The sequence below is a fragment of the Agelaius tricolor genome, unplaced genomic scaffold (genome assembly GCF_023055355.1).
Source record: "Agelaius tricolor isolate 1412-34295 unplaced genomic scaffold, bAgeTri1.0.p SCAF_5, whole genome shotgun sequence".
Taxonomy (NCBI): Eukaryota; Metazoa; Chordata; class Aves; order Passeriformes; family Icteridae; genus Agelaius; species Agelaius tricolor.
The window spans coordinates 38,580,702-38,605,021 of record NW_027269265.1 but is presented as its reverse complement, the minus strand read 5'-3'; the positions used below and the strand labels follow the sequence as shown (position 1 = coordinate 38,605,021).

Below are 24,320 nucleotides of genomic sequence, written 5' to 3'. Positions count from 1 at the left end.
CCAGTGCACCTCCCAAACAACCACAGAGCCAGCATTTCCACTGCCTCCTATCTACCGAGGAGTCGTCTGGAAGAGGCCTGCTCCAGCTCAGCCCTGCTCCACCATGGCTCTAGCAGTGTCTACATCTGATCTAACCCGCTGATCTTGCTTAGTGCAGCAGCAGCACAGTGTCTGTGAGCTTGGGCTGTATTAAACAAAAGCTGCCTGCTAGGGACTGGTGAGGTGGAGCTGCCTTGGCTTTACAGTGACGAGCAATGTCTTCACAGCCCTTTCCCAAATAAAGCCTCAACACTTGCTCCTGGCAAACCATCCTCGTCCTCCTCCCTGCAGAAGTGAGGCTGGTGTCCCATGGGGCCTCAGAGCTGGCTTTTATTCCCAAGAGTCTTAAAAAGTCAAGTCTTTCAAGGACAAGCTGCAGCACTGCCACATGAAACCACGTCTTCTTCTACTTGGGTGTGATTAAACTGAGTCTATGCTAAGACAGAGGCTCCAGTTCAGAGGTGATGGCCGTGCAGGCAGGCTGCTGGGGTCCCATTGCAGCACAGGAACCATCAAGCCTTAAGCCCACCTCAGTGAGCACCACCAGCCCTTTCAGAGCTGGCAGGGCACCTGTGTACCTTGGGCTACTCCTCCATTGCTCTCTGCCTGCTGCCTTCCCTCCAGGGGACATATGCAGGTTCACAGCAGAAAAAAATTAATAACCAGGCAGTTTTTAACAAGAATGTGAAAAAGAATAAAAAAGCTTTAATTTAAAAATTAAATTAAAAAGAGAGAATAAGCAAGAGGCGTTTGTGCCCTTTCCATACCCCGCACTTTCTATGGTTCCTCTTAGCCGCTCCCACCATGGACGGAAATCCTCACCCTGTACAGAGCAGACCCTTGCAGCCCAGAGCAAAGCTAAGAAGAGAACAGTGGAGACTGCAGCAGCAGCTGGCCTGGAGAGCCTCCAGGGCCACCAGCAAAATCATCTGGGAAGAAGAAAAGATTAAAAATAAAACCCAGAAAATCTAATTACTGAATTCTTATGAGAAAAGTATTAAATAATTTAAATAGTGTGAGGAATGCATCCTCTGTGCTCCAGTGTGTGATAGCAATAGAACAGTGTCCAGTCAAGCTGCTCCCAGCATGGGGTTCCTTCCCCTACAGTGTTCAGCTATGCTCTTGTCCAGTATCAGCCATGTCCCTGATTGTTGATGGCAACTGTGCTGCCGAGAACTGGGGAGGAGCAAGGCGGTCCTCACTGGGAACTTCTCCCAGCCTCTGCTGGCCCATGAAGTTGCTGTTTTGGGGATGGTTGGCAGCCCTGCCCTGTGGGGCAATAGCAGCACGAGAGGATCTGTCACCAGCATGGCTGCTCCCAGCTGGGAGGTCCATCCTGGGAGCTCACTGCTGGCAACAGCAGACAGCCCATCCTGATCTGGGAGCTCATCCTGCTCTGGGTGACTCCCACACCACCTGTACAGAGCCAGCTCCACTGGAGACTGCATCCATACAGATGAGGAATAATAATATTTATCTCCATTAAACAGCTAGCCTTGATCTGGGTTTGAATCAAGGCTCCAACTACTTGCAGTACTCCCTGGCCACTCCTCTCAGGATGCTGGGACATTTCCTCTGAGCCTGCTCCACAAAGGATGTAAAGGGTTGCTGTATGACCTCATCTCCAACTCACCAAATCCCCTGAGGGCCTTGTGGACTGAGACCTGGGGCCATTGAGCAGAGGCAGAATAGGGTAACGTTCAGCTCCCAGATCTCTGAAGGAGCCAGGCCTCAAGGTGAGGTGAACTAATGAAGACTGGGAATCCACATCGGCTAAAAGAAGGAAGGGAGGAGATCCCACCCCTGGCCCCTGGCATGGGGAGGTTCCCCTGTAACACAGAAAGGCTGGAGCAGCTTGACCTGCAGGCACTGCCTGTTCTTGCAGCTGATGTCTTCCACCTTATCTATAGGCATCCCTTTGGTGGGCTGGAGAGGCTGTGCTGCCGACTCCGTTCCCTCAGGCTGGGCGGCGGTGGTGGGCAGAGGCAGGAGGGAGGCCCTGCGCCCTCCCTTCTCCAGTGTGCTGTTTGTACCCCGCACCCAGTGTCCCCAGGTGTCACAGGCTTCTCTCGGCAGTGAGGTATTTGAGTGCAGCAGCCCCGTATCGCCGTGACAGGTCCTGGTGGAACTCCTCCCGCAGGGTCTGGAGGCAGCCCCGGTACCCTGCGCTCAGGCGGAACTTGGAGATGTCGAAGCTGGGGGCATGGGGCATGTGGATCATGAAGGCATTGGGCAGGACCAGCAGCTCATACTCCTGGGGACAGAGCAGCAGCCCTTACCATCATCAGCTTGGTGGCACCCACATGTCACTGCCCAGCCACAGGCCCTCAACACCCGGTGGTGCCAGGAGCCCCGCACCCACCTGCGCATCCAGCTCCATGATGTGGGAGACTTTGTTCCAGCCGAAGCCGACAAACCTCTGGTCATACCTGGGGCAGTCTCGCCTCACTACAACGTAAGGCTCGAAGTCTGGCTGCCATGCCACACGGTATGGCACGGTGGCCGTCCGCCATTTGGCGTAGTCCGTTGGGGCGTGGCCTTTTGGCCACACGTGATACCTACGGGGAGAGATGGAAATGGAGACTGAGGCAGTAGAGGATGCAGGGGGTCTGCTACCCCCCTCTGAGACAGGGGGTGCACAGCCCCAAGCGACAAGGGTACAGAGCTGACTTCTGCTTGGATGGTGGGACAATGCTAGTCCCTACCTGAAGGTGTAGAGGGAGCCCATGTCCAGCATGGAGAGCAGCTCTGCTTTGGATTTGGGAAAGGTCAGACGGTAGTGCAGGGTCTCAAATGCTGGCACGATGAGAGCTGCCTTCCTCTGGGGCAGCTCCAGCTGTTGAATGGAGTTCCTGCGGTAGTAGGAAGGGTGTCAGGTCCCCTGACTGTGAGACATAGCCACAGCCTCCTTCCTCAGCCCCTCTAGCCTGCCCACCACTCCACACAGGTATTAATGGGTTTTGAGAATTGGCAGTGGTACCATGCAGGGATAGAAGGAACAGGGGAACTCTCAAAGCCACAGCTCCTTCCTCATCTACTGGTGTCTGACAAAGTAAGGGCCGGACCCCAAGGTTGAACACAAAGGAAACAGCCTATTGAGAGCTGCTACCCAGGGCATTTCCTGAAAACTCTGGTGCTTGGGGAACCCAGCAGGCTGAGCAAGAGCCAGCTGGTAAAAGCCTTACCTGAGGTAATCATAGAGGCCATACATCGGCAGGAAGTCAATGTCTGTCAGGAAGACGTACGGGGTCTGCGTGTTGGCCAAGGCCACGTTGCGCAGGAGGTTGATGGGATAGAACTGCCCCTCCTTGTAGACAATGTGGTAGGCCACATTGCGGCGGGCGCTCAGCACCTCGGAGGCCTGGGCGTAGCGCAGGAACTGCTGCGCCTCGGCGTCCGACATGTACAGCGCCAGGCTGATGGGGCCTGCCCAGTGCTTGCAGATGGCCTCCAGCATCTGTAACCTGGAGCAGAGGGCACAGCCTGAGCACCAGACCTGCCCTGCGGGGCAGCTTCTGAACCAAACCCACAACTGGGTGCCTCCAGAGAGCCACGTGCCAGCCATGCCCAGTTCAGGAGGGAGCAGGAAGAACTGAAGTTCCCAGCTTGGGGTGTTGTTTCTCACTGCCAAATACTGGCGTGAAAAGGATGAAATGAGATTCCCTGGTAGCTCCAAAGCTGTAGAGCCTACCCAGAGGCGTGGATGTGGGTTGCAACCTCCCACCAGTTCTACTAGCAAGTACCTGTCCATGGAGAGCTGGGCTACAAGGGTGACATCGGTGGGGTTGGGAAGGGCCAGGAACTCGTACTGCAGGAAGAACAGGTGGATGCGGTGCTGCATGAGGTGCTGCTGGCGGAAGTCATAGCAGGGATCATCCTCATCCAACTCCTCCAGCGCCTGCTGCAACTGCAACACCATGAAGGTGAGGGGGAGTAGGAACCCCAGGGGCAGTTGCATAAGGTCTCTGCCCACCCAGAGGTCTGCAGCTGAGGGCAGAGTTGCAGTCAGCCTCACCTGGTCCCTGGGTGGGCTGGGAAGACTGGCACAGCCAAAAAGCTCTCTGCGCAGCAGGTTCCCATCGTACTCCAGGAAGGTCAGGTAGAGGTTACGGAAGAACTCCACATGCTTGTTCTTCACCCGCAGCTTCTTGGGCGAGTTCCAGTGGATCACCTGAGCAGTAGTGTGTCACCCCATGTAAGGGAAGTCAGCAGTAACAGGCTCCCCAAACCCTCAGACCCCATGCTGACTCCCCTGGACTTCCAGTGCCTGCACTGTCCTTCAGGCCCTCCCCAGTCTCAAAAGCAGCAACCCCACCCACCTTGAGATCTGAGAGCTCAGTGTAGCACTGCTCTGAGCGGGTGTGATCAGAGAGCTGCACATTCCAGAAGCAGGGAAGCCGGTACACCAGGGATGGGTCCTGCTTGATCACCGCATTGAAGATATCCTAGGAGAGAGAAAGGTGAGTGCATGGGTGGATGAGGAAGATCCCCTGTGCCTGCAGTGCTGTGGGAATGCAGAAGGACCAACCTGTCCCAGAGGAGGGACAGTTACCTGATCAGCCAGCGAGGTGGAGAGCATGCTCATCAGCTCCCGCTCTGCTGTCAGCCGCCACATCTGCTCCCAGCCCAGGCGACGCAGGCGGTCCAGCAGGAGCAGGATCACCCCTGAGGGCCAGGGGAGAGGGCACGGGGTCACTGAGAGAGCACCCAGCCATTACAGAGCTGAGGCACAGCTGCCTGCATGCCTTCAGCCCCTGGGACATGCCACTTCTCTGTGCCTACCCATAACCCTGGGATGCTGTAGCACTCCTCTTGTACCCACCACTTTCCCACTGTACCTCACCCTCTCCCAGTTTCCCTGTGCCAAGTACCACCTCAGCTGCATGTGCTATGAGGCTGCACCTGCCACCCTGGCAGCCCACACTCACCTGTGTTGAAGCCACGTCCCAGGGCTGGCCATGGTTTGTGGTTTTTCCACAGGTTGCCTAAGTACCAGTCACTTTGGTTCTCCACCAGCCCAATCACCTGCTTTTCTGAGAAAACAGAGGGACGTGGATGCAGCTCATCTTGCTGTTGTTTCAGAGGGCCCAAGCAAACCCACTGTGCTGGTGCTGTGGCAGGCAGGAACTGCCACCCTGAGCCCAGCATCCAAGGCCCTGCCAGGGCCCCAGGGACGCCCTGTTCTCACCAGAAAACTTTCCAAAGACAGCCCAGAGCTCAGCAATGTCGGTGGCAAAGGTGATGTCCGTGTCCAAGACAATGACTTTGGAGAGGTTGGAGGGTAGTGCCTTGGTAAGTGTCAGCTTCATCAGCCCGTAGATGCCAGAGTAGTGCTTGTTGGGGATCCATGACACCTCTGGCTGCAAGGCAACACACCTCAGGGCCAGGCATGGCCATGCCCTTCTCCTGCCCGGGCAGCTGTGTGTCCCAGAACCCCATGCAGAGGAGGCCAACAACAGAAGGGCATGCAGAGCTGTGGAGCCAGCCAAGCCCAGAGCATTTCCTCCAGCCACCAAAACCCCCACCTGGACCCCAGTGCCTCACTCAGCTTTGCCCCAGAGGCACTGCCACCGCAAGGCACTTCCCCACCCTGCCAGTACCAGCCTTGTGCTCCCCTCTCAGCAGCACCAGCAACAAGCCCAGAAAGAGGAGGGGGTGAGCCAGGGATCTGCAAGAAAAAGTTACTCATCCTCCATCCACTCATCCCTCTCTGCTGCTCCCCTTGACCCTCTAAGCATTGGCTTGGGACAGGGTAAAGGGAGGGCAAGCACCTGCCTTCAAGTCATCGGCATTGTAGAAGCTGACGTGGATGGAAGGGACCATCCAGGACTGGAAGAGCGTATGGAGGATCTGGTGCGCCACTGAATCCGTGATGAAGTGAAAGTGGAGGGGGTTTTTTCTGCCAAGGGCAAGCATAGCAACATTCAGCATCACAGCAGCATGAAGAGGACATAGTTCCCCATCCCACCCATGAGACAGATTATCAGCTGATGGGGCAAACGGAAAAAAAACCCTCTAGGGGAAACAAATTCCACTGTGCCACTCTAAGCACAAGGGGTAGAGAGAGGTCCTAGAGCCCCTCTTCTGCAGCACTGCCCTGCTGCAGCCTGCAGCAGCTCATCTGAGAACCCCAACCAGCAGGCTGCTGGCACAAGGTCTCCCCATTACCTGTGGAAGAGGATGGATTTCACCAGGGTGACCACGTCCCGGCTCGCATTGTGCCCAGCACACACAATCGCAACGTGAAGGAGCTGCCCAAAGACAAACGGTGCCTTTTTGAGACTGGACACCCCCTCCCTGCAGGGCTCTCAGCTCCTGCCTGGGACCACACTACAGGGAGAAGCTTCAAAACCCCACCTTTCCCATGCAGAAGGAGCCCCAAAGAGAGGTGGGAGTTCCCTAACTCAGAAGTGGGGAACAGGAGTCTTGCTGCCACTCCTCCTGTCTGGTCTCCTTCTCTGGAGAAGGAAAATACCCTCACCCACTGAGCACTGTGGAGAGCTGGGATGAGGCCCCAGCATGGCCAGAGCACAGGGAGAGCAGTGCCAGGTGAGGTGCTCATATATCTGTGCTCCACAGGGTCCCAGCCTCCCACCCGACATTCCCTATCCACAATGCCACCGTGCTGGTGCCACCATCACCCACCTCACACTTGTGCACTGTCCGCTGCTTGGCACAGGCCGTGTGGTTGCTCCTCTCGCCCCCAGGGGGGTCTCTGTCCTCGGCAGAAGCCCCCCACTGCGGGCTGCCATCACTGCCCTCTGCCTGAGCCTGACTGAGCTGCAGCCGGAGCTGCTGATTCTCCTCCTCCACCCTGCGCACACGTGAAGCCAGCGCCTCCCGCTCCACATCCCGGCTCGGCTGCTCGCCCAGACAGGGTGGCAGCAGGAGGAAGCGGCCATCTGTGGAAGAGATTGGGACATGCAAAGGCCATAGGAGAGCCCAGGTGTGAATGCTGGGGCAGAGCCACAACTGAGAGGTCCCAGCATGTCTCACAAGTGCCCAGCCAGCATCTCAGCTCTTTCCTCTGATCTCCAGAGATGTCCCTGGAGATGTCCTTAAGTCAGACTCACCTGCAGTGACTTGCATGGCCAGAGCAACCACCCCAAGGCCTAATCCCCTGCTGCCCACCCTCTGTTGTGGACTCTCCCTTGATCCAAGGAGGATGAGAAGGACTCACTCACATTCAAGGCTTCCCACAAAGAGGTAAAGCCAGGAGAGGAGAATGGCCAGGGTCACCGTGGCGAGCAGCAACTTCAGCTTCGTGCGCCAGGAGAGCAACATGATGTGCTGGCAGGACACGAGCAACAAGGATCAGGTGGGCAACCCGAGTCCAGCTGGCCCTGGCATCCTAGAGCCTGTGAGGGACAGGGGAAAAGAGAGAGGTCTCACCAGTAGCCCCCACCCAGGTGTGCCAACATCTCCCCAGCAGGACATCCTCCATCACCTGCTCCTCCAGGACAGTACCTGGGCAACTGAAGGAGTGAAACAGACACCCACTACCTCTCCAGACAGCCTATTCCTGCCCATGATGGAACATTTACCCCCCTCGACTTGTCCCGCCATCCGGACTGGACTGCAGAGCCTGCGGGGGGTGCCTCAAACATGGAGGGGAATGGGATAGGAAGGAGGTTTCCAAGAGATTCTACCCCAGCTTTGTGCCTTGCTCCCTGCCATCCCACAGGCCTAGGGCTCACAGAGGAGAGGAGGGGTAATAATGCTAGGAGGCCCTCCCGAGCTGGGCGGCGGGTCCCGGAGCCTGCCCGTGGGAAAGGCGCGGTCCCTCCCCCGCCGCCTCGGCCGGAGCGCGGCCCACGCAGGGCCGGGGGGCTCGGGGAACTCCCGCACCTAAGTGCCGCTGCCCGCCCACTTCGGTGGGAAAACCCCAAACACCTGCGCGAAAGTCGCTCCCCGGCCGCACTGGGGCATCGGACGGCCGGGGCAGCCTCCGCGCCCTGCCGCGCTCTGCCACGCGTGTTAGGCCGCTTTCACTCCGCCGCCGCCGGCGGGACGCTCCCAAGGCGGGCAGAGCCCTGCTCCCGCCGGGGCCCCGCGGAGCCTGGCGCCCGGGCAGGCAAAAACCCCACGGGGAAGGAGACGCCTGCCCCCCGCCGCAGCCTGCCCTCGCTCTGCACCCCTGCCCGCGGCTCCGTGCCCTCGGCGCAGCAACATCTGGACAACAAAAGCTGCCGTCGGACTGAATGGGCCGGATTAGGGTCTGCTCCCCCTGCACACGCCCCGCTGGAGCCCATTGATGTGCAGATGCCCATGGGGCCGCGGGGGCTGGAGCCTAGGAGAACACATACCGCGGCCCTCGACCCTCCCCGCGGCCCCTGGGGCCGGGTGCAAGCTCCAGCCCGCTGGAGCAATTGCAGACGGATGGTCCCATCCACCCTCGGTGAGGGATACCCAGGCTCTAGAAGGGCTGGGGCATGGCCAGCCCGCAGGAGCACGGGCACGCCAGCCCACTGGAGATACAGCTGAGCTCCCGCGGCAGTAGGCACGGCTCCTGAGAGCTGCGCCTCTTTTCCTGGCAGAGAAGGTGGCTACTGACATCACAGCTCCCTGCAAGCCAGGCCCGGGCTTGACCTGTTTTTGTGCTCTACAGAGCAGGCCAAGCACAGGCATGGCAGGGAAAACGGGGAGCTGACACATGGAGCACACCAGGCCCAGGCACCCCTTCTCCCTGCCACAGCCACGGGACACACTGGACATGGCGAGATCTCCACATGCTGCTGCCAGCCTGTCTGCCATCTCACATGCCGAGGTGCACACAAAGTTGGAGGGCTGTTCAGGCCATGCTGGAGGGGAATGGCAGGGGGGCATGGTGAGAAAAGGCCGAGGAGGTCAGCCAGCACCCAGGGGAAGCAGAGGGGCAGGGAAACAACTTTAGCACAAACAAAGGAGAGAGAAGGTGATGGCACACAGCAGCATCCGTCCTGCTCCCACTTGCCCCCATGGCCCCTCACTGCAGGAATGGTACTCTCTCCCCAGCCTGCATGTGAACACACTACTAGGATGGGAATTCTGCGGGACCAGATGGGACCAGCAGCAAGTCAGTTTTCACAACCTCTCCCAGAGGCACCCAAGGATCCATCCATCCCCCACCTCATAACACCCCCACCCCTCCTGCCACCCCTTGTGCTACTCCTCACCTGGCTGCTTGCCTTCCCCCCAGGCGCTGGTTTCCTTACCTGCCTCTCCCCTCGCCTCCTCTGCCTCCTCCTTCCCCGGCGCCTCCCAAGCCGGCTGGCAGCCCACTGCTACTGCTCCCTCCCGGGGCTGCCGTTCCCTGTCCTCCCTTTACTCCTCCCTTCTAGATCTGACACTTTCCCCCTCCTCCCCGCTCTCAAACCCAAGCTCCCCCCGCACACCCCGCCGGCCCCCCTTTCAGAGGAAGAAAGAACAAACAAAACAAGAGATTAAATTCGCTTTCTACTCAAGAGCCCCCAGCGCCAGGGGCGCAGAGTTGCCCAAAGTAAATTGGAGGAATCCATCCTCCTTCCAACTCCCTTCCCACTCCCAAGCCTCAAAATCCCTCCTTCACACAGTGAAAAAAGGAAAGATCAGGATTATCTACCCCCTTCCTAGCACTTGCCTCCTCCTTTACTGGGGCAGGTGCAAAACACTGTCCTCACAGAGAGATCTCTGGGGGCCTTGGGATGGCGGCAGAGCCCACCTGTTCGCCCCATGACTGGGAAAGAATGGTTCCACAGCCTACCCGGGATGCAACTATGGTGAGGATGGGATGCAGACCTTGCTGCTACCCAGAGAGAAGATATACTGGCCACCATCAGAGCACTTGCCCATCAACTTAGCAGAGTGCAAGCCTCACTGTGGATCTGAAAGGGAAAGAACTGTTCCCCTACTGTCTCATCCTTGCTCTGGCCCAGAAGCGCAGGGCTCACTGAAAGGGTGCAGTGTTCAACCAGACCTGCCCAGCGTACCAGGAGTGAGCAGGATGGTGGAAGGAGGAGCAGGAGGCCGGGGTTGGGAATGCTAACTATGCAGAGAGAGGCTCTACCTGCAGCTCCCCCCTCGCCACCGCGCAGGCCCCGGGGCTGGGAAAGGCAGCGGCCCTGGCCCGGGGCTGCAGCAGAAGGAGAAGCCCTTGCCGGGAATGCCCAGTACCGCGGGGGTCTGGAGGGGGCCGGGTGCGGTGGGAGAAGGCCAGGAGCGGCAGCAGGCAGAGGACTGGGATGCGGAGCGCCTGCACAGCCCTCCGATGTAAATCGCCCCCACCCCAGAGCCCCGGGTGAGGTGAGGCGGGTCCCGGCCTGCCCGCGCAGGCACGGCACCACCAGGATGGCTGCCCTGGGAGGCACGCTTACCTCCCTCACGCTCGGGCAGCTCCTGCTTGCCCTTGCAGAGCCCCGGTACAACAGGCAGCGGCTCCTCAGCAGCGCCCTTCAGCCCAGCCCTGCCCTGGCAGGGAGAGGAAACGCCTGGGCTGCCCTGCTGCTCCTCTGATCCGGCGGCTCCCCAGGGCAGCGGGGCCCTTCCCTTCGCTCCCCCAGGGCACATGCTCAGCTCCCGGAACCGTCCTGCCCCTGCTCCACGATATCCACCATGTGCTCCAGCTGAGGCAGTGCCACGCAGGGCTTACCCATGCTTTGGGAGCAGTGCAGACCTGCAGCCCGCGGCCAACAGCACCGCTTCAGCAGAGGAACCCGCCTCGTGCTCCAGCTGACCTCGGCAGCCTCTGCACACGCTCGTCCTGGCCACCATACCGCGTTTGTTCCCAGCACCAAGAGCGAGTGCTCTGAGACCCAGCCAGGCCCTCTCCAGTCAGGGCAGGAACGGGTAGGCTGCTGGGGAGCACAGGCACGGCAGGGCCCTTCACGGGGATGAAGGTGGCAAGCCAGAAACAGCCTCTCTGTGAAACATTAGAGGCACAGCAAGCGGAGGGCAAGGCTGGAAGCAGCTCCTTGGCAAGGGGCACAGCGGGTAGTAGCAGCCATGGCCCAGCACGTAAAGCTCCCGGCTCCACCGTCCCTGCAGTCACGGAATGGGGCCTCTCTGCCCTCCCTCCTCAGTTCTCCTTGCTCACCAGACAAGCGCAGCCAGCAGTAAGACGAGAGGTTTCCCAATACTGCCGTCTTCCAACCCCAGCGCGGGTGCGGGGCAGAAGTGCTGTTCACAGCAGGTTATCCTCCCTCCCCCACATTCTTCCCAGGAGCAAGCAGCTCCTGCTTCAGCAGGGATCAGGGGATACAGCCACTGGGACTGAAAAAGGCACCCCTGTCCCCTCTCTAGCTGGAGGAAGCTGACCAGGGTGGATACGAGGGAAGGGGCAGGCAGGACCCAGGCCTTGTCTCATGCCTGGGGCATCCTGCCTCCAGTGACAACAGGGCAATGGCCAGGGGACAGAGAATGTCATGCCAGCAGAGCTGGGCAGCTGCACAAACACCAGCGCATGCTCACCCCAACCTCTGATGCGTGGGCAGGAGCCCAAAGCTGGCTGTATGCCGGCCACCCTTCCATGCACAAGCAACCTTCATTCCTGGGAAAGTGCAGCCACTTTGCTTGCCCCAGGCTCCTCCTGAGAGCTGCCCATGTGCTGGCACTCCACTCCTCCAAGATCCACTCTTTTGCAGGAAATCCCCTTTTCTTTGTAGGCCACATTGCTCAGCCTGAATGGCCTTTGGTCTCTACAGCTCAGTAATAATCAGGTGAGCAGTTAATGTTTAGGGAGAACTGGCAGCAAAAATTTTGCCATCACATTACCATGTTTCCTCCAGCCCTGCAAGCACAGAGGGGAGCAGCTCTGTTTTCCCACAACATCACAATTGGCAGCAAGGCCCATGGAGGGCGGGTGTCTCCGGCTGTTGTCTTTTCTAGAGCTAATGTGTACCTGCAGAGGCATGTTGAGGCACAATCACTGTCTGTGGGTACCAAGCCAGAGGCCTGAAGGGGCACAGGGACAGTCCCAGGCTTGCTGCCCCCTCTACTGCCTCCCCCCTAGGCATTACAAGGGAAGAGGTAGCCTGGCTGTTCCCAGTAAAGAGCTGCAGGGCAGCCAGGAGAGGGGTGATTTCATGGAGCTATGGTGCCTGTTGTCTTACCTAGGTGTAGGTGAAAGAAACTGCAAATTCTTCTCCCAGGTCTCATTTTTGGAAGAGTGACAGTTTAGCTGACCTGCTTAGACTGCCTCAGTAGAAGCCCAACACAACAGCTTCCCAGGTTTGCAGAAGGTGAGAAAGAGCCCAAAAGCTGCAACAAGAGCTGCACAGCCAGGCCAGGAACTCAGAAAAGGCACCACAGTTTGAAGAGAAGCAACCGGGGACAATCACTTTTGCTCTTACAGATGGAGGGGACAGGCTGGTTCCTCATTCAGCAGATCACCTTTAAAGTGTACTGCAGCAGCCATCTGACAAAGTGCCTTATGATTCAGGGTCACCTCCCTGTCCTGCTCCCCATGCCTGAAATGCTGCTGCTTGAGGGGGGCTGTGCCAGCTGGCAGATACCACACAGGCAGTGCAGAGCAGGGTAGCTGCAGGAATTTACAGAGGCGGAATGGAATTTGCCCAGGGGAGCAGGATTAAAACCCCATGCTCCGGATTACCATGCCGTCCCTCCCCTCCCCAGTCTTATGATAAGCAAACCCTAAGTGAGAGTTTCACCTTTGCATTTCCCTGGAAAGAGCAACCTCTGGCAAAAGAGCCACTAGAGTGTTCTAGAGGTGGGATCCAGTAGCACTCACAGAGTTGGATACCAACACATGCTGCAAAAGGAAGCATCCTCATCTCCCACTGCTCCCAGACACCACCAAGCTACTGAGAAAATCCCAGAAAGGACCCTCCTGGAACAACAGGCAGCTGTGCCTCAGTTACAGCTCATTTTCAAACATCAAGCTCTTCTCAGGCCCGTAAGATTACCACACACACAATTCTGCCACTCTGAGTTCAGTTTTTTATTCTGCAGAGGTCACTCTGAAAAGCCACCATCTCCTTCTCTGGCAGAACCACAGCACTTGGGGAAGAGGAGCTAAAAGTCTCTGAAGGGTGTTGAAGCTCCAAGCTTGGCTGAAGCAGCGACTCTTGTCACCAGACTGTTTCCTTGTTTCCAGAGGAAACCAGCAAGCTCAGGCTGGGACTGACAGGAATGCCGTGCTGCTTACCTCTTCATGTCTGAAACCCAGGAATGTATCAGGGGAGCAGCTCCTCTTGGCAGGCACTCCGATCACAAGGCCCTGCTAGGCACAGTCTGCCGTTGCAGAGTCAGTCTCCCTGCCTGCAACCAGGCACTGGGTTCAGCTGCCCGGCAGAGCGTCAGCCACAGGGGGCACGCAGGGCACGCACGGGGAGAGCAGTGCCACAGCAGAATGTGCAAGCGTGTGGCGTACGAGGCCTGAGCCTACCAGGCATCCTGCAGTGCTCACAAGCTGGGCAGCTGCATTTTGCCACAACTCTCAGGCAAAGTAAAGGGGGCCCACCCAGAAAGCAACACAGTCCCCAAGTGCTCTCATTCCTCTTAAGCCCAAGAAGAAGCTGGAAGGACCCCAAGAAACTCACAGCGGAGGTGTTCAACACACTGCTACCAGCTTTACCTCCCTGGACTACAAGTCATGTGATGCTAAGAGGATACTCAGCAGGTGAAGTATCAACACTGACTGGCCTTTCTCTGGGCCTGGTGAAGCTCAAGCCTAACTGAGGACAAACACAGAGGCCACAAACTGCTGAATCAAATCTCCTCCTCATGCCTCCCTGGCCAGCACAGCTTGGCACAGGAGGGACCAGCCCTGGGCACTGTGCAGTGGGACCCCAACTGCCTCTTGAAACAGGAGCAGCAACAGGGGCTGATCTCTAGCTCCCTTCCTCTCTCATGGGATTAGGTTTCTACTATCTGCATTTTTGCTGATGTTTGTGCTGCAGCTAATGGCCAGCTCTGAATCCATTAAGTTCACCGTGTCCTGGTCTCCGGATGTGCTACGGGCATCAATACCTGTTCACCCTGCCATTTCCTGACACTTTCACTGCTGCGGGCTTGCAACAGTTCCTGGGGTCAGAGCTGAGCAGGGCCAGCAGCCAGGAACTCCAGCTTTTCTCCAAAGCAGCCTGCAGCAAGCCCTCCACCAGTTCCAGCTCTGCCATCAGCACAGCTGGAACACCCAGCAAGCATCCTGCCAATACAGCAAGGGCTGGGAGTTTCATCCTGTGTGGTACTGATAGCCCAAGCTTCCAGCTAGCAGTGCCCATGGGTAGGGACTAACCCCACATCCCCCTGGCTCCCTTGAAATGCTCTTGAACATCCTGCACCAGGTGGTGCTCCCTGGCGGGACAAGGGAGACTGGGATATGTTGTGCATATCCCAGCACAACAGGCCAGACTTAGCCCCTACACATGCTTGTAGTCTGCACCACCTCAGGCAAAATTAATTAGGTTAATTACAGCAAAAAAAGGAGACAAAGGGACTCCAACAACCCCATATTGGCACTCTACCTGGAAAAGCTCACAAGAGGTATGACACCATCCACCTCTGGGGAGGTGCCAGGGGCATGGCTGTGAGCCAGGTTGTCAGGTGCCTGCTGTGCATTGTTACCAGCAGAACTGGGTGTTTTTGGCTGAATAGTTATTGATTGAAAACTGCAGTTTCCAGACAACTCAGAGCTATTTGCTCCTTCATTACAAGTTTTGGACAAGAACAAAAAGCATTGTTTTCCAAGCAAAAAAGTCTCATTTTGCATTGTTTTGTTTGCAATTGAGCTGCATTTCATTTAAAATAAAAGATAAAGGGTCTCTCAAATTTGTCTGTGTTGAGTTTTTCTCCCTCCAGCTTTTCATTTTGGGCACTAAATCAAGTAATTAATTATTTGTCTAGCTCTGGTCTCCAGACAAGCTGAGAACATCATGAGCCAAAAGGCTGGAACAGCTCTGCCCTAGCAGCAGTTCTGAGGAGGGTGTTGATTTTTTTTGTGCTGCAGGCTCCTTTCAGGCCTTAGCTTGAGTTCCCTCGGGGTTAGCAAACATTCCCTGGGGAGAAGAGAGCAGGGCCCTGTGCAAGGAATGGCAGGTACCCCACCACAAGGGACCCACCTGCCCAGTGGGCAGCAGTTCAGGAGACACAAGGTCATACCAGGGCTTGGAGGACATGCTAGGAGCAGGGCTTCCCATGCCAACTGCCCTGCACAGAATCATAGGATATCCTGAGTTGGAAGGGACCCATAAGGATCATCAAGTCCAACTCCCAGCTCAGCACAGGACAACCTCAGAAATCACACGATGTGCCTGAGAGCATTGTCCATAAGCTTCTTGAACTCTGTCAGGCTTGGTGCTGTGACCACTTCCCTGGGGAGCCTGTTCCAGTGCCCAAGCCACCCTCTGGGTTTTTCCTAATAACCAACCTAATCCTCTGCTGATACAGCTTCATGCCATTGGCTCGTGACACCCTGGTCCCTCACTAGTCCTGCTGGTATCAGTCACTGGAGCAACTCCTCCAAATTCCATCTCTCACAATGCCAAACTCTAGTCCAGCAGCCCGGCACACACAAGGCACTGACCGACAATGAAAGGCGATCCCTCTCCTCTGCGTGAAAAGCAGCTGAGCTCATGGATGCAGCCCAGTACCTCTTCCACAAGGGACTAGCTCAAACTGGGAGCTGTGCTCAAGCAGCCACTCCTATATCTTCCCTGTCCAGAGCTATTCCTGGCACCAATGCCCTCAGTGCCCAAGTCAGGCTGAAAGCAGAGCTCATCCACACAGGAATGGAACAACTGCACTATAAATAGCAAACCAGAATGGCTCAGGGCAGGCTCTAAAAAACCCAAGCAGCAATAGTGCCATCCACTCAGGGTGCCCTGGGCATTTTGTACGACCAGAAGGGATTCTGAGCTACAGAGAAGCTTGCACGTTGCCTAGAGGCTCTGACAACACTGGAGAAAAAACTGTTGTCCAGGCTAAGACACAAAACTTACCTGCAAAAAAACCACATAGGGCATCTTGCAAACTGGAAATGAGGTAGCGACTGATGGGGGCAAAAAAGGAGGGGAAGTGGATCCCAGAGGGGAGGCAGTTCCCAAAGCCAGGCAGTGGAAAGGAGAATACTCCCAACATCCAAACTCATTACTGCTGCTCCTTGTGTTCCTGTCCCTGGGGCTTCTCACACTGCTGAGCTAAACCGTGAACTTGCACACCAAAGGACAAAGGCAGGGAAGAAACAGCACAGCTCAACTCAACCAAGCAGCAGATGAGCGGCTGAGGACAAAAGCTCATGTCTTCTGCAATCCACAGCAACCTCTGTGCAGTGCCCAGCCTGCAACAGGATAGGCATAACATCTCAGGTCATCCTGTGATCAGGTCTTCCAGGATGCTTCTAGGAAGACCCTTCCCACCACACTCATCCTCACTACTCCCTCTTCCCTCCTAGTGCCTCCATGTGGATCCACCTTCCTCTTCTCACGGACACTGTATGTCCCTATGAAGGGATCTCAGCCTCCCCAGATGAGGATGTGACCGGCCTCATGCAGCACTGCCAAGCACCAGCCTCCCACTGCAGTGAGGGATTCCTGCTCTTTCAGCAGCGCTGCAGCACTTGCGCATATACTGGGAATAAGAGCACAGAGGAGACTGTTGGGAAATCAAGAGAGGGGTGTATGCACAGGGAAGGCACACACCTGAACCAAATCACCCAGCAAATAAACACACAAGCACACACACAAAGGGAAGCAGTTGCTTCCTCTGACAGAAAGCTTATTTTGTCAGAATAGGAAGACAGCACTCAAGGAAAAACACCAAACCCCTGCTTTATTGCACCTGGAGCACCAAAACGAGACAGGACACAAAAAGCAAAGATAGTCAGCGCTGACTACAAATCCACCTCGAGAATTCTGTAGGCCCACAACTCTCTTGGCTTCTCCCCCATGGCTCTCCTGTCACTCCTCACCCTTCCTCCTCAGCGCAGCAGGCAGGAAGAGAGGTAGAGGTCTCAAGTTTGGCCAAGTTTCCACTCAGGGAACAGAAGCTTGATAACAGGCTGGACAGGATGTGAGCACCCATTGAGGAAGAGGATTAGTAACCCCTTAATCTGCACATTTTGGAGTCTAAGCACTTTGCTCTGCTCTTTAATTAAACTGTGGAGTGCAAAGATTGCCAGAAGGTAGAGAACAAGGAGGAAGAAGGAAAGGGAAGAAGAGACTGTGGCTTAAAGGCTGTTCCTTGCAGCTTAAATGCAAGGGGAAGGTGTTACTAGCAGGGATGTATTTCACCTCAAGTGCTTTATACTGGGGCTGTTGAGCATCCTCTTGCCTTCCCTGATCCAATCTATGGGTGAGTCAGGGGCAGGATGAAGGGCAAACCGCCTGAGGGCCTGGGGATGACAAAGGAGGGAGCAAGGAGATCTATCAGACTGGACAAAGCTTTACCTGTGGCAGCTTTGTCTGGCTGGCCATGACTCCCCTCCAGAGTCTCCTGCCTCCTGGGAAGCAATATGAGTGCCAGAGCAATGTTTGTCTCCACTTCACACACCTGTCTGCACAAAAGGGCCTTGTTCCAGCACTTATCTGGCTCCAAGATGGGGAGGGGCCAGTGCCTCACTGCCCTGGCACCCAGGCAGGACTTTCAGCTCCATGTCGGGCTTCTTTGGATCTGCCTGGCAGAGGAAATTTTCCTGACACAGGTAAAGAGGGAAACCTTTCACCACAGCCCAAGACAAACAAAACAGTTTCCCTCAAGCTGTGCTCAGGCGCACGTGCCTGTGCAGAGTAGGCAGCGAGCCTGAGGCTCTGGAAGCTACCTGAGCAGTGAGGATAGGAGTCCCACAGCACAGGGAGACAGACAGCTGCTGCCAGAGCTGGGAATAGAACTGCCAAGGAATGGCCTCACCTCCCTCAATGCTCTGCCACCAGCTCTGCCCCAGCAGACTAAGGCAGGGGGCTGCCTGTGTGCAGGGGCAGCCTGTCACTCCAGCGTTCCTCTCTTCCCTCACTCCTATTCTTTGGCATTCCTCTCCTCTGTTTGCTTTGTTTCAGACCTCAATGAACAGGAAGAAAAGGGAAGGAGCCTTGACAAATCCGATCAAGGCATAGACATTGCTGAGGCTCCCTCCTGCTGGCATGCCAAGCCCTACACTAATGAGGGGCAGGGAGAGAGAGGTGGCCACTGAGAACAGTGGCCCCAAACAAACACTTGATGTAACAGACAGAGGGGAAAGAAGCTGCTAGGACAGAACAATGCCAGCAAAAGCTCCCAGCCTTCAGAAGGGGGTCTTCCCATTTTCCCCGGCCCAGAGAGCTTGTTCCAGCTCCTCAGTCCAGGTCCCAGCGACTTACTGCCCACTACACAAGAAATAAGCAATAGACCATGGTATTGTCTGGGGAGAAGGATCCAGACATGCGCTCAGGAGAAGAGCCACAGAGATGGGATCACACTTTATTCAAAGGACTGCTGTGGAGAATCTGGTCCTTCCCTCCAGAGAAATGGGCTGTGGGGGCTTGCAAGTCCCAGTGTTGTCTCCAGAGCCTCCCACAGGTCCCAAATATCCAGAGAGCCAAGCCCTTCTGCTACATGATTATCTCCTGTATACTGACTTAGAAGCACTAAAACAGCAAGGGAGCAACCACATGTAAACCATCTACTTAACATACATGATAACTAACCTTTGAAGGCTGCCAAGGTTGCAGGAGTGGCTAGGAACAGCTGGAGAAGTTGGCACGGCCTGCTGGTGCCTGTGAGGACCCCCCTCTAACCAAAGATTCTCAGCTTGAAGGGCAGATAAGACATCTCAGCTGTACTTGAGAGTTTTGGAGCTTCCTGTCACCTGAAACCCAAAAGACAGTCACGTGAAGAGCTACTGCATAAGAGAGCTCTGAGGACAGGCCCCTGCACATCCGAGAGTCACAGATAAGAGCACCCAACACCTTGGTCCTGCCCCTATCCTCCAGCCTGCCACAAAGCATGGCTCAGTGTCACCCAAGGCTACCCAGACAGCCCAGGGGACGATGACTACCTGCATATTCCCAGTCCCAGTTCACTGCACTGTCGTTTGCAAGTTCCCCACTCATGCAAGGAGGACTGTACACATGTGCCCAGAATTGCTGGCAAAGCCACAGCCACCATGTGAGTCCTCACACCAATCCTTCAGCAGCATCAGGAGCTGAGGGAGGGATGCAAGTTCTCTGGCCCCCTCCCAAACACGATAGCAGCAGCAAGTGTCTAACTTGTGAGGCAATAAAGGGATTAACTATCTTGTCCAGTAACTTGAGACCCCATGACATGCTTTGGGCAGCCCCATAATGGCAGCTAAGAGAGCCTATCCAAATAGGTGCATACAGGGAGAGAGAAGGAATAAAGGCAGAGGAGAGAGAAAGCAGGCAAAAAACATCACACATGCAACTTGTGCTGAAGAGAGCACAGCAGTCTGCACATGTTACTCCTCCTCAGAGGAAATCCTCTTCCTCTGCTGGGATCTTTCCAGTGCACCCCTTTCCTCCAACTCCCACAGAGTTGGGCACACACATTCCACAACTGCAGGATGAAATGGATAAGCCCTTCTCCCAGGAGGCTAGACAGATTCTTAGCTCATTATCAGGAAAAAGCCCCAAAAAGAAGCGCAGACATACTAATATACTGGGGCAAAGGAATTGGAGAAGAACTGGGAATTTTGTTTTAAAGACCCTCTATCCACACATCATTGCTTTAAGATGCAGCAGGAGCAGGACCTTAAAAGCAGGTAAAAACCTAGTAAAAGCAGGTAAAAACCTAGTAAAACCTATGGGTCTGATCTGTCCCACCTGTTTTAAAAGGCCAAACAGAGAAACAAGTGTGCAGTGTGCTGCATTCCTGCACCCCTCTAGCCACAGCAAACCCCAGACCAGCCTGGCATAGTACAGTATGACAGAAGGGAGGTGACATCAATACCAACAAGGGCTGGAAATAAAAAATAGTAACAACAGCTGCTACCTGAACAGTGAAATCCAGCGATTCTAAGAGGGAAGTACAGCACTGCAGTGCTCAGCAAAACCCTTCTTCAGCAACAAGGCCCAACAAAACTTCTGCTTTTTGAGCCTCCCTCAGATTCTGGCTACAAGGTGGCAGCCAGTGAGAGAGGACATGTATGGACCCTACAGCACGTGTCAGTAAACAGACATCTGTCTCCTCCATCATCCCCACTCTGCTTGTCCTGATCGGTCAGCTCCCACCTCAGACCAAAGGGGTCTAAGAGGGGAAACTCAGGAGATGGATATTCTGCAGCAGCAGGCACAGAACCATAGTGCCAAACCCTTCTGCCATACACCCCACAGCCCTTGCCCAGGTGCTACCAGAGTTTTATATTTCCAGGGAACAGTTCAGCAGGTAAGAGCCAAGTCCCTCCACCTGGGCTAGGAAGCAGAAGCTGCTGACAGCAACACTGAGTGCTATCAACAACAAAGAGCTCCAAAAGCAAAGGCCCCTTCAGCAGAGATAATACTGAGTGGGGAGACCCAGATATATGCCTATCACACAGCAGCACTGTCCCCTGGGATCCACCACAGCATCTCTGGGACAGCAGAGTTCCCATTTGCACATGGCAGGAGCCTCATATCCAGGATGGAGCCCACATCACACGGCCACAACCCAGTCACCAGCAGTTATTACACAGCACCACACACAGGACCTGCAAGATCTGCAGTGTGCTGGGACCAATCTCAAGGTCTGCTGCCTTCTCCAGGTGGGGTCAGGGGAGCTTAGGGTGATGCTGGGGGAAGGAAAGGTCAGAAACCACAAGCAGTTACCCATCATACACCTAAAGGGAGTTGCAGTGCCCTCTCCCTCAGGACCCAGCTGTATCTCTCCCTTGGACTGTTTCCATCAACTCAGGCCACCAGAGAACTATGTGTCCAAAAGTTTTTTCCAACTGCATCACATGGTTATTAAAAGACATGGCCTCTCCCTTTCAGCCTTTGGCACAGGCAGATTTGAGTATTACAGGAGAGACTACACATTGCTAATGAATCAGGGAAGGGAGTTATCCAAGTAACAATCTGTGGCTCTAAATGGCTTTCTGGAAAAGGCATCTGGAGGCAGGAGGCAGGAGGCAGTCAGTATCTCGCAGCAGGGCTCTGCACACATTGCCAGACATGTTGTTCCTCCTGGGAAGCCAAAAAGAGTCTTTCTCCAGAGATGCCAAGTCTGAGCTAAGCTGGGAAGGGCAGGAGCACCCTGACAGAAAACAGCAACAAAATGCCTCCAAGTCAAAGCACACATTAAAAGGCCCCTTAAGCTTGTTTGACCTGTGTTTCCCTTCCCATCAGACTACTGCTTCAAGTAACAGACCTCTCAGAGACACTTAAGGAACTCAGGTACTACACCACCAGCTTCCCCTGCCAGCTGTTGCCTTTCCAGACCCCAGGAGGGCTTTCCAAGATCAGAAGTACAAGCCACCACCACCAGCATTGCTATGCTCAGAGCATGTGTGCTTCATTGCCCTTGTCTCCTCATTTGGACAGAGATTTGGAGCTCTCTCAGAGGGTGTTGGCCTCCAGTGGGATGTCATGAGTGAACAAGGCCTTCCATTCTAGGCAGGGTTCATGTAAAAGGGACTAAAATACTCCCTGGACATGCCTCCATCTACAGGTTATTTGGAGCAAGTAATAATTTATCCATATCTATCCCAAAGTATTGGCTGAGCTCATCCAGAAGCAAAGAAAATACACAGCCAGACCATGGTGTGAGAGCTGAGGAGGGCAAGAAGGCATGCCCTAAAGAGGCAGGGGCAGAAGGGCCATCTCATTCTTCATCACAACTGCTCACTTTCAACCACAGCCAACAGGACCCACATCCCCGACCTCATACTGCCAGGCCACTTCCCTTCTGGCAGGGGGAGGTCAGCAGGAAGACAAGGTTGGAGAGAATATCCACTTCCCACCCCAAATACCCATCTCCCAAGACACAGCCAAGCATCAGTATACTGCGTGTGTCCTCCCACATTCTGCTCCCCAGCTCCAACCCTGTACAAAAACATCCTCACCCCAGCACTCTGAAAGACGTGTTTGAGCTTACTTAGGATGAGCTGCCTGTGGCAGTGCTGTGCCTGAACTCAGGCTTCCCAGAAATGGCATGGTCTCATGGATCTGAGCAAACAGCAAGACACTAGCAGCCAAGAAAGCTGGACTTCAGCACTGTACCCACAGATGGGCTGGCAGAACATTTGCTTTTTTTTTTTTTGGTTTGCTTCTTTTCTTACCGTTAGTGCTGAGCCTGCACCCCTCATCACCAGAGCATTGGAACTATTTGGCCTCAGTGGATTACAGCCAGTGGATTTTCAGTAAGCACAAGCCCTCAGCACCCAGACTGGCAGTGAGCACTAAAGAGAGTTGCTCCTAGATCATTCTGGAAATTTGTCCCTCAACCCAGCCTTTCACCTCCTGCTGCCACACACACCGTGGGCACCATAAGCCAAGGCAATTTAAGTCTTGCCCAGTCCCACAGACTTGCTGCTGCTCTGAGAAGCCTCTCATCCTACAGTGCTCCCTTGCAACTTACCATAAAAAGGCAGCATGATGCTATTCAAACTGTCCTCCAAACTCACTTGCTGCAAGCAGGAGATGAACAAAAGGGGACGTGACAGTTGGTAGGACAGTCTGGGGGCAAGGGGTGAAGAGGAAGCATCTACCAAAATGCTTCTTACTCAGGGGCAGAATCTAGCTGTGCTGTTCAGAGCAGCCCAAGGACTTTGTGCATCAAGCTTCACCTCTGGCTGAAGACAAGGTGTCTTTGGCAGTCTCCTAGGCAGCCAGCTCTCATATTGCTGTCTGGCAGAGCTAGAGCATCTCCTTGAAGGAGAGTGGCTCTGGCAGTCTGCACTGGATATGCCCCTAGAGTCACCAGCAGCACACACCTACCCCAGTAAGCTGTGCTGGAAACCTCTGTCACAGGCCTCGGGTGCTATCTCACCCGCCTTCGCACTTACAGTAGCAGCCCAGCCACCGTGAAATTCAGAGAAACTCGCAGGTAGCACTGCATGTGAAAGGAAAGTTGGGTCTAATCCATGTGATTCTGACTATAAAGGTTTGTTTAGCGCCAGACTGCTGCCAGCGGTATCTCGTGCCCTTTTTGAACTCAGCCTGCTGGAAAACAAACCCTCGGGGGAAGAGGAGAGATCAGGAAGGATAAAGTGCCTGCCCATGCAACTGTAATTCCCGCCGAGGAAGCCGCAGGCACACACTGTGCCCATTGTGCGGAGGTAACCGGACAGGAGGAAGGAGGGGTGGCTCGGCCCAGCTCTGTGCGCACCCGAGAGGCCACGAAGCGCCTCCTCGCCCACGGGCACCGCCGATCTTTGCCCCGGGCAGCGTGCGGAGCCAGGCCCGGCTGCGGGCAGGGGCGCTGGCCGGCAGCCTGGCCTGAGCGGGAGGCAGAGCCGGGGCAGGGCACGGCACGGCGGGAGGAAGGTCGCGGCACCGGGCACAGGCTGGAGCCACTTCTGCAACAGGCTGCAGGCAGGCGGGCCCCGCGGCTCCTGCCGCCTGCCACGGGGACACCCGTGCTAGTGCGGCAAACACTGAGCGCTGCGGGGCCGCCCCTGGGCTCCAGGAGAGCCCCCACTGCACGGCCCGACCCGGCCACCGCCCTTCTGCTCCCTGCTCCGGTCCCCCCGGCCCCGGACGGGGACAGACACTGTCACGCACGAACACGAGGATGAAAGCCCTGTCCCCGAGGTCCCCCGACCTTTCCGTGTCCCCAGGGCACCACCTCCCCTGCTCCGTAGGCAGCGAGTGGGCACGGGCAGCTCAGCCCCGAGCGGAGCGGGGCTGTCCCTGCCTCCTCGCTCACACCTCACCCTTCCCCACGCAGAGCCCTCGCCAGGTGCGGAGCGATGCTCCCCACTGCCGGGCAAGCAGCGACCCGAGTATCCATGGGAGCCCCCGGCTGGGACGGGGGTCGCCGCACGCCGCTCCCCGGCGGGTGACGAAGGGGCAAGCACCGCTCCCGGCGCCGCTCTCATTCCCCAGCGCCACCGGGAACTTTTTACCGGTGCCGAAGCCAGCCCCGGCAGCTGCACCGAGCAGCCCCCGACGGGCGGCCGGTAACCCGCACACCGCCCCAGCCGTGCCGCGGAGCGCCAGACCCACGCGTGGGCAGACCCCCGCCCGCCGCAAGGCTCCAGGAACGACTCCTTCCCGGGGCGCCCCAAAACTGAGCGCACCCCAGCTCCCCACCCGGCGGCAACTGCGTCCCCGCTCGGGACACCCCCAGCCCGCCTTACCTGCCCGGCTGCCGCTGCCGCCGCCGCTCCTTCAAACCCCCGCCCCGCCGCCCATCGCCCGCTCGGCGCTCGGCCCGGCTCGGCTGCTCGGGGCGGGGCG

At 56.3% G+C, this 24,320-nt stretch overlaps 1 protein-coding gene across 4 annotated transcripts; it reads right to left on the bottom strand.

The window, feature by feature from the left end:
* Positions 1-724: 724 nt before the first annotated feature.
* On the bottom strand, positions 725-24,320 carry LARGE2 (LARGE xylosyl- and glucuronyltransferase 2). Of its 4 annotated transcripts, none has more exons than XM_071427394.1 (15): positions 24,221-24,320; positions 7,224-7,397; positions 6,685-6,941; positions 6,208-6,290; positions 5,811-5,938; positions 5,228-5,395; positions 4,968-5,072; positions 4,592-4,704; positions 4,359-4,484; positions 4,055-4,210; positions 3,783-3,946; positions 3,225-3,503; positions 2,745-2,891; positions 2,402-2,597; positions 725-2,293 (listed from the first exon to the last, which is right to left on the bottom strand). In XM_071427394.1, the coding sequence occupies exons 2-15, from the start codon at positions 7,321-7,323 to the stop codon at positions 2,096-2,098; spliced, it is 2,220 nt and encodes a 739-aa protein (XP_071283495.1). In that variant the 5' UTR covers positions 7,324-7,397; positions 24,221-24,320; the 3' UTR covers positions 725-2,095. The 4 variants fall into 4 exon arrangements, with proteins under 4 accessions (XP_071283495.1, XP_071283496.1, XP_071283500.1 ...); XM_071427395.1 differs by lacking the exon at positions 24,221-24,320 and adding an exon at positions 18,633-18,730; XM_071427396.1 differs by having other exon boundaries at positions 2,106-2,313.

Bases quoted from the DNA above. Each gene is read 5' to 3' on its own strand.
- LARGE2 (XM_071427394.1), bottom strand. From the start codon at position 7,323: ATGTTGCTCTCCTGGCGCACGAAGCTGAAGTTGCTGCTCGCCACGGTG. The intron at 6,942-7,223 runs GTGAGTGAGTCC...TCTCTTCCACAG, and splicing joins CTTTGTGGGAAGCCTTGAAT to ATGGCCGCTTCCTCCTGCTG. The intron at 5,939-6,207 runs GTAATGGGGAGA...TGCCCTTGGCAG, and splicing joins AAATCCATCCTCTTCCACAG to AAAAAACCCCCTCCACTTTC.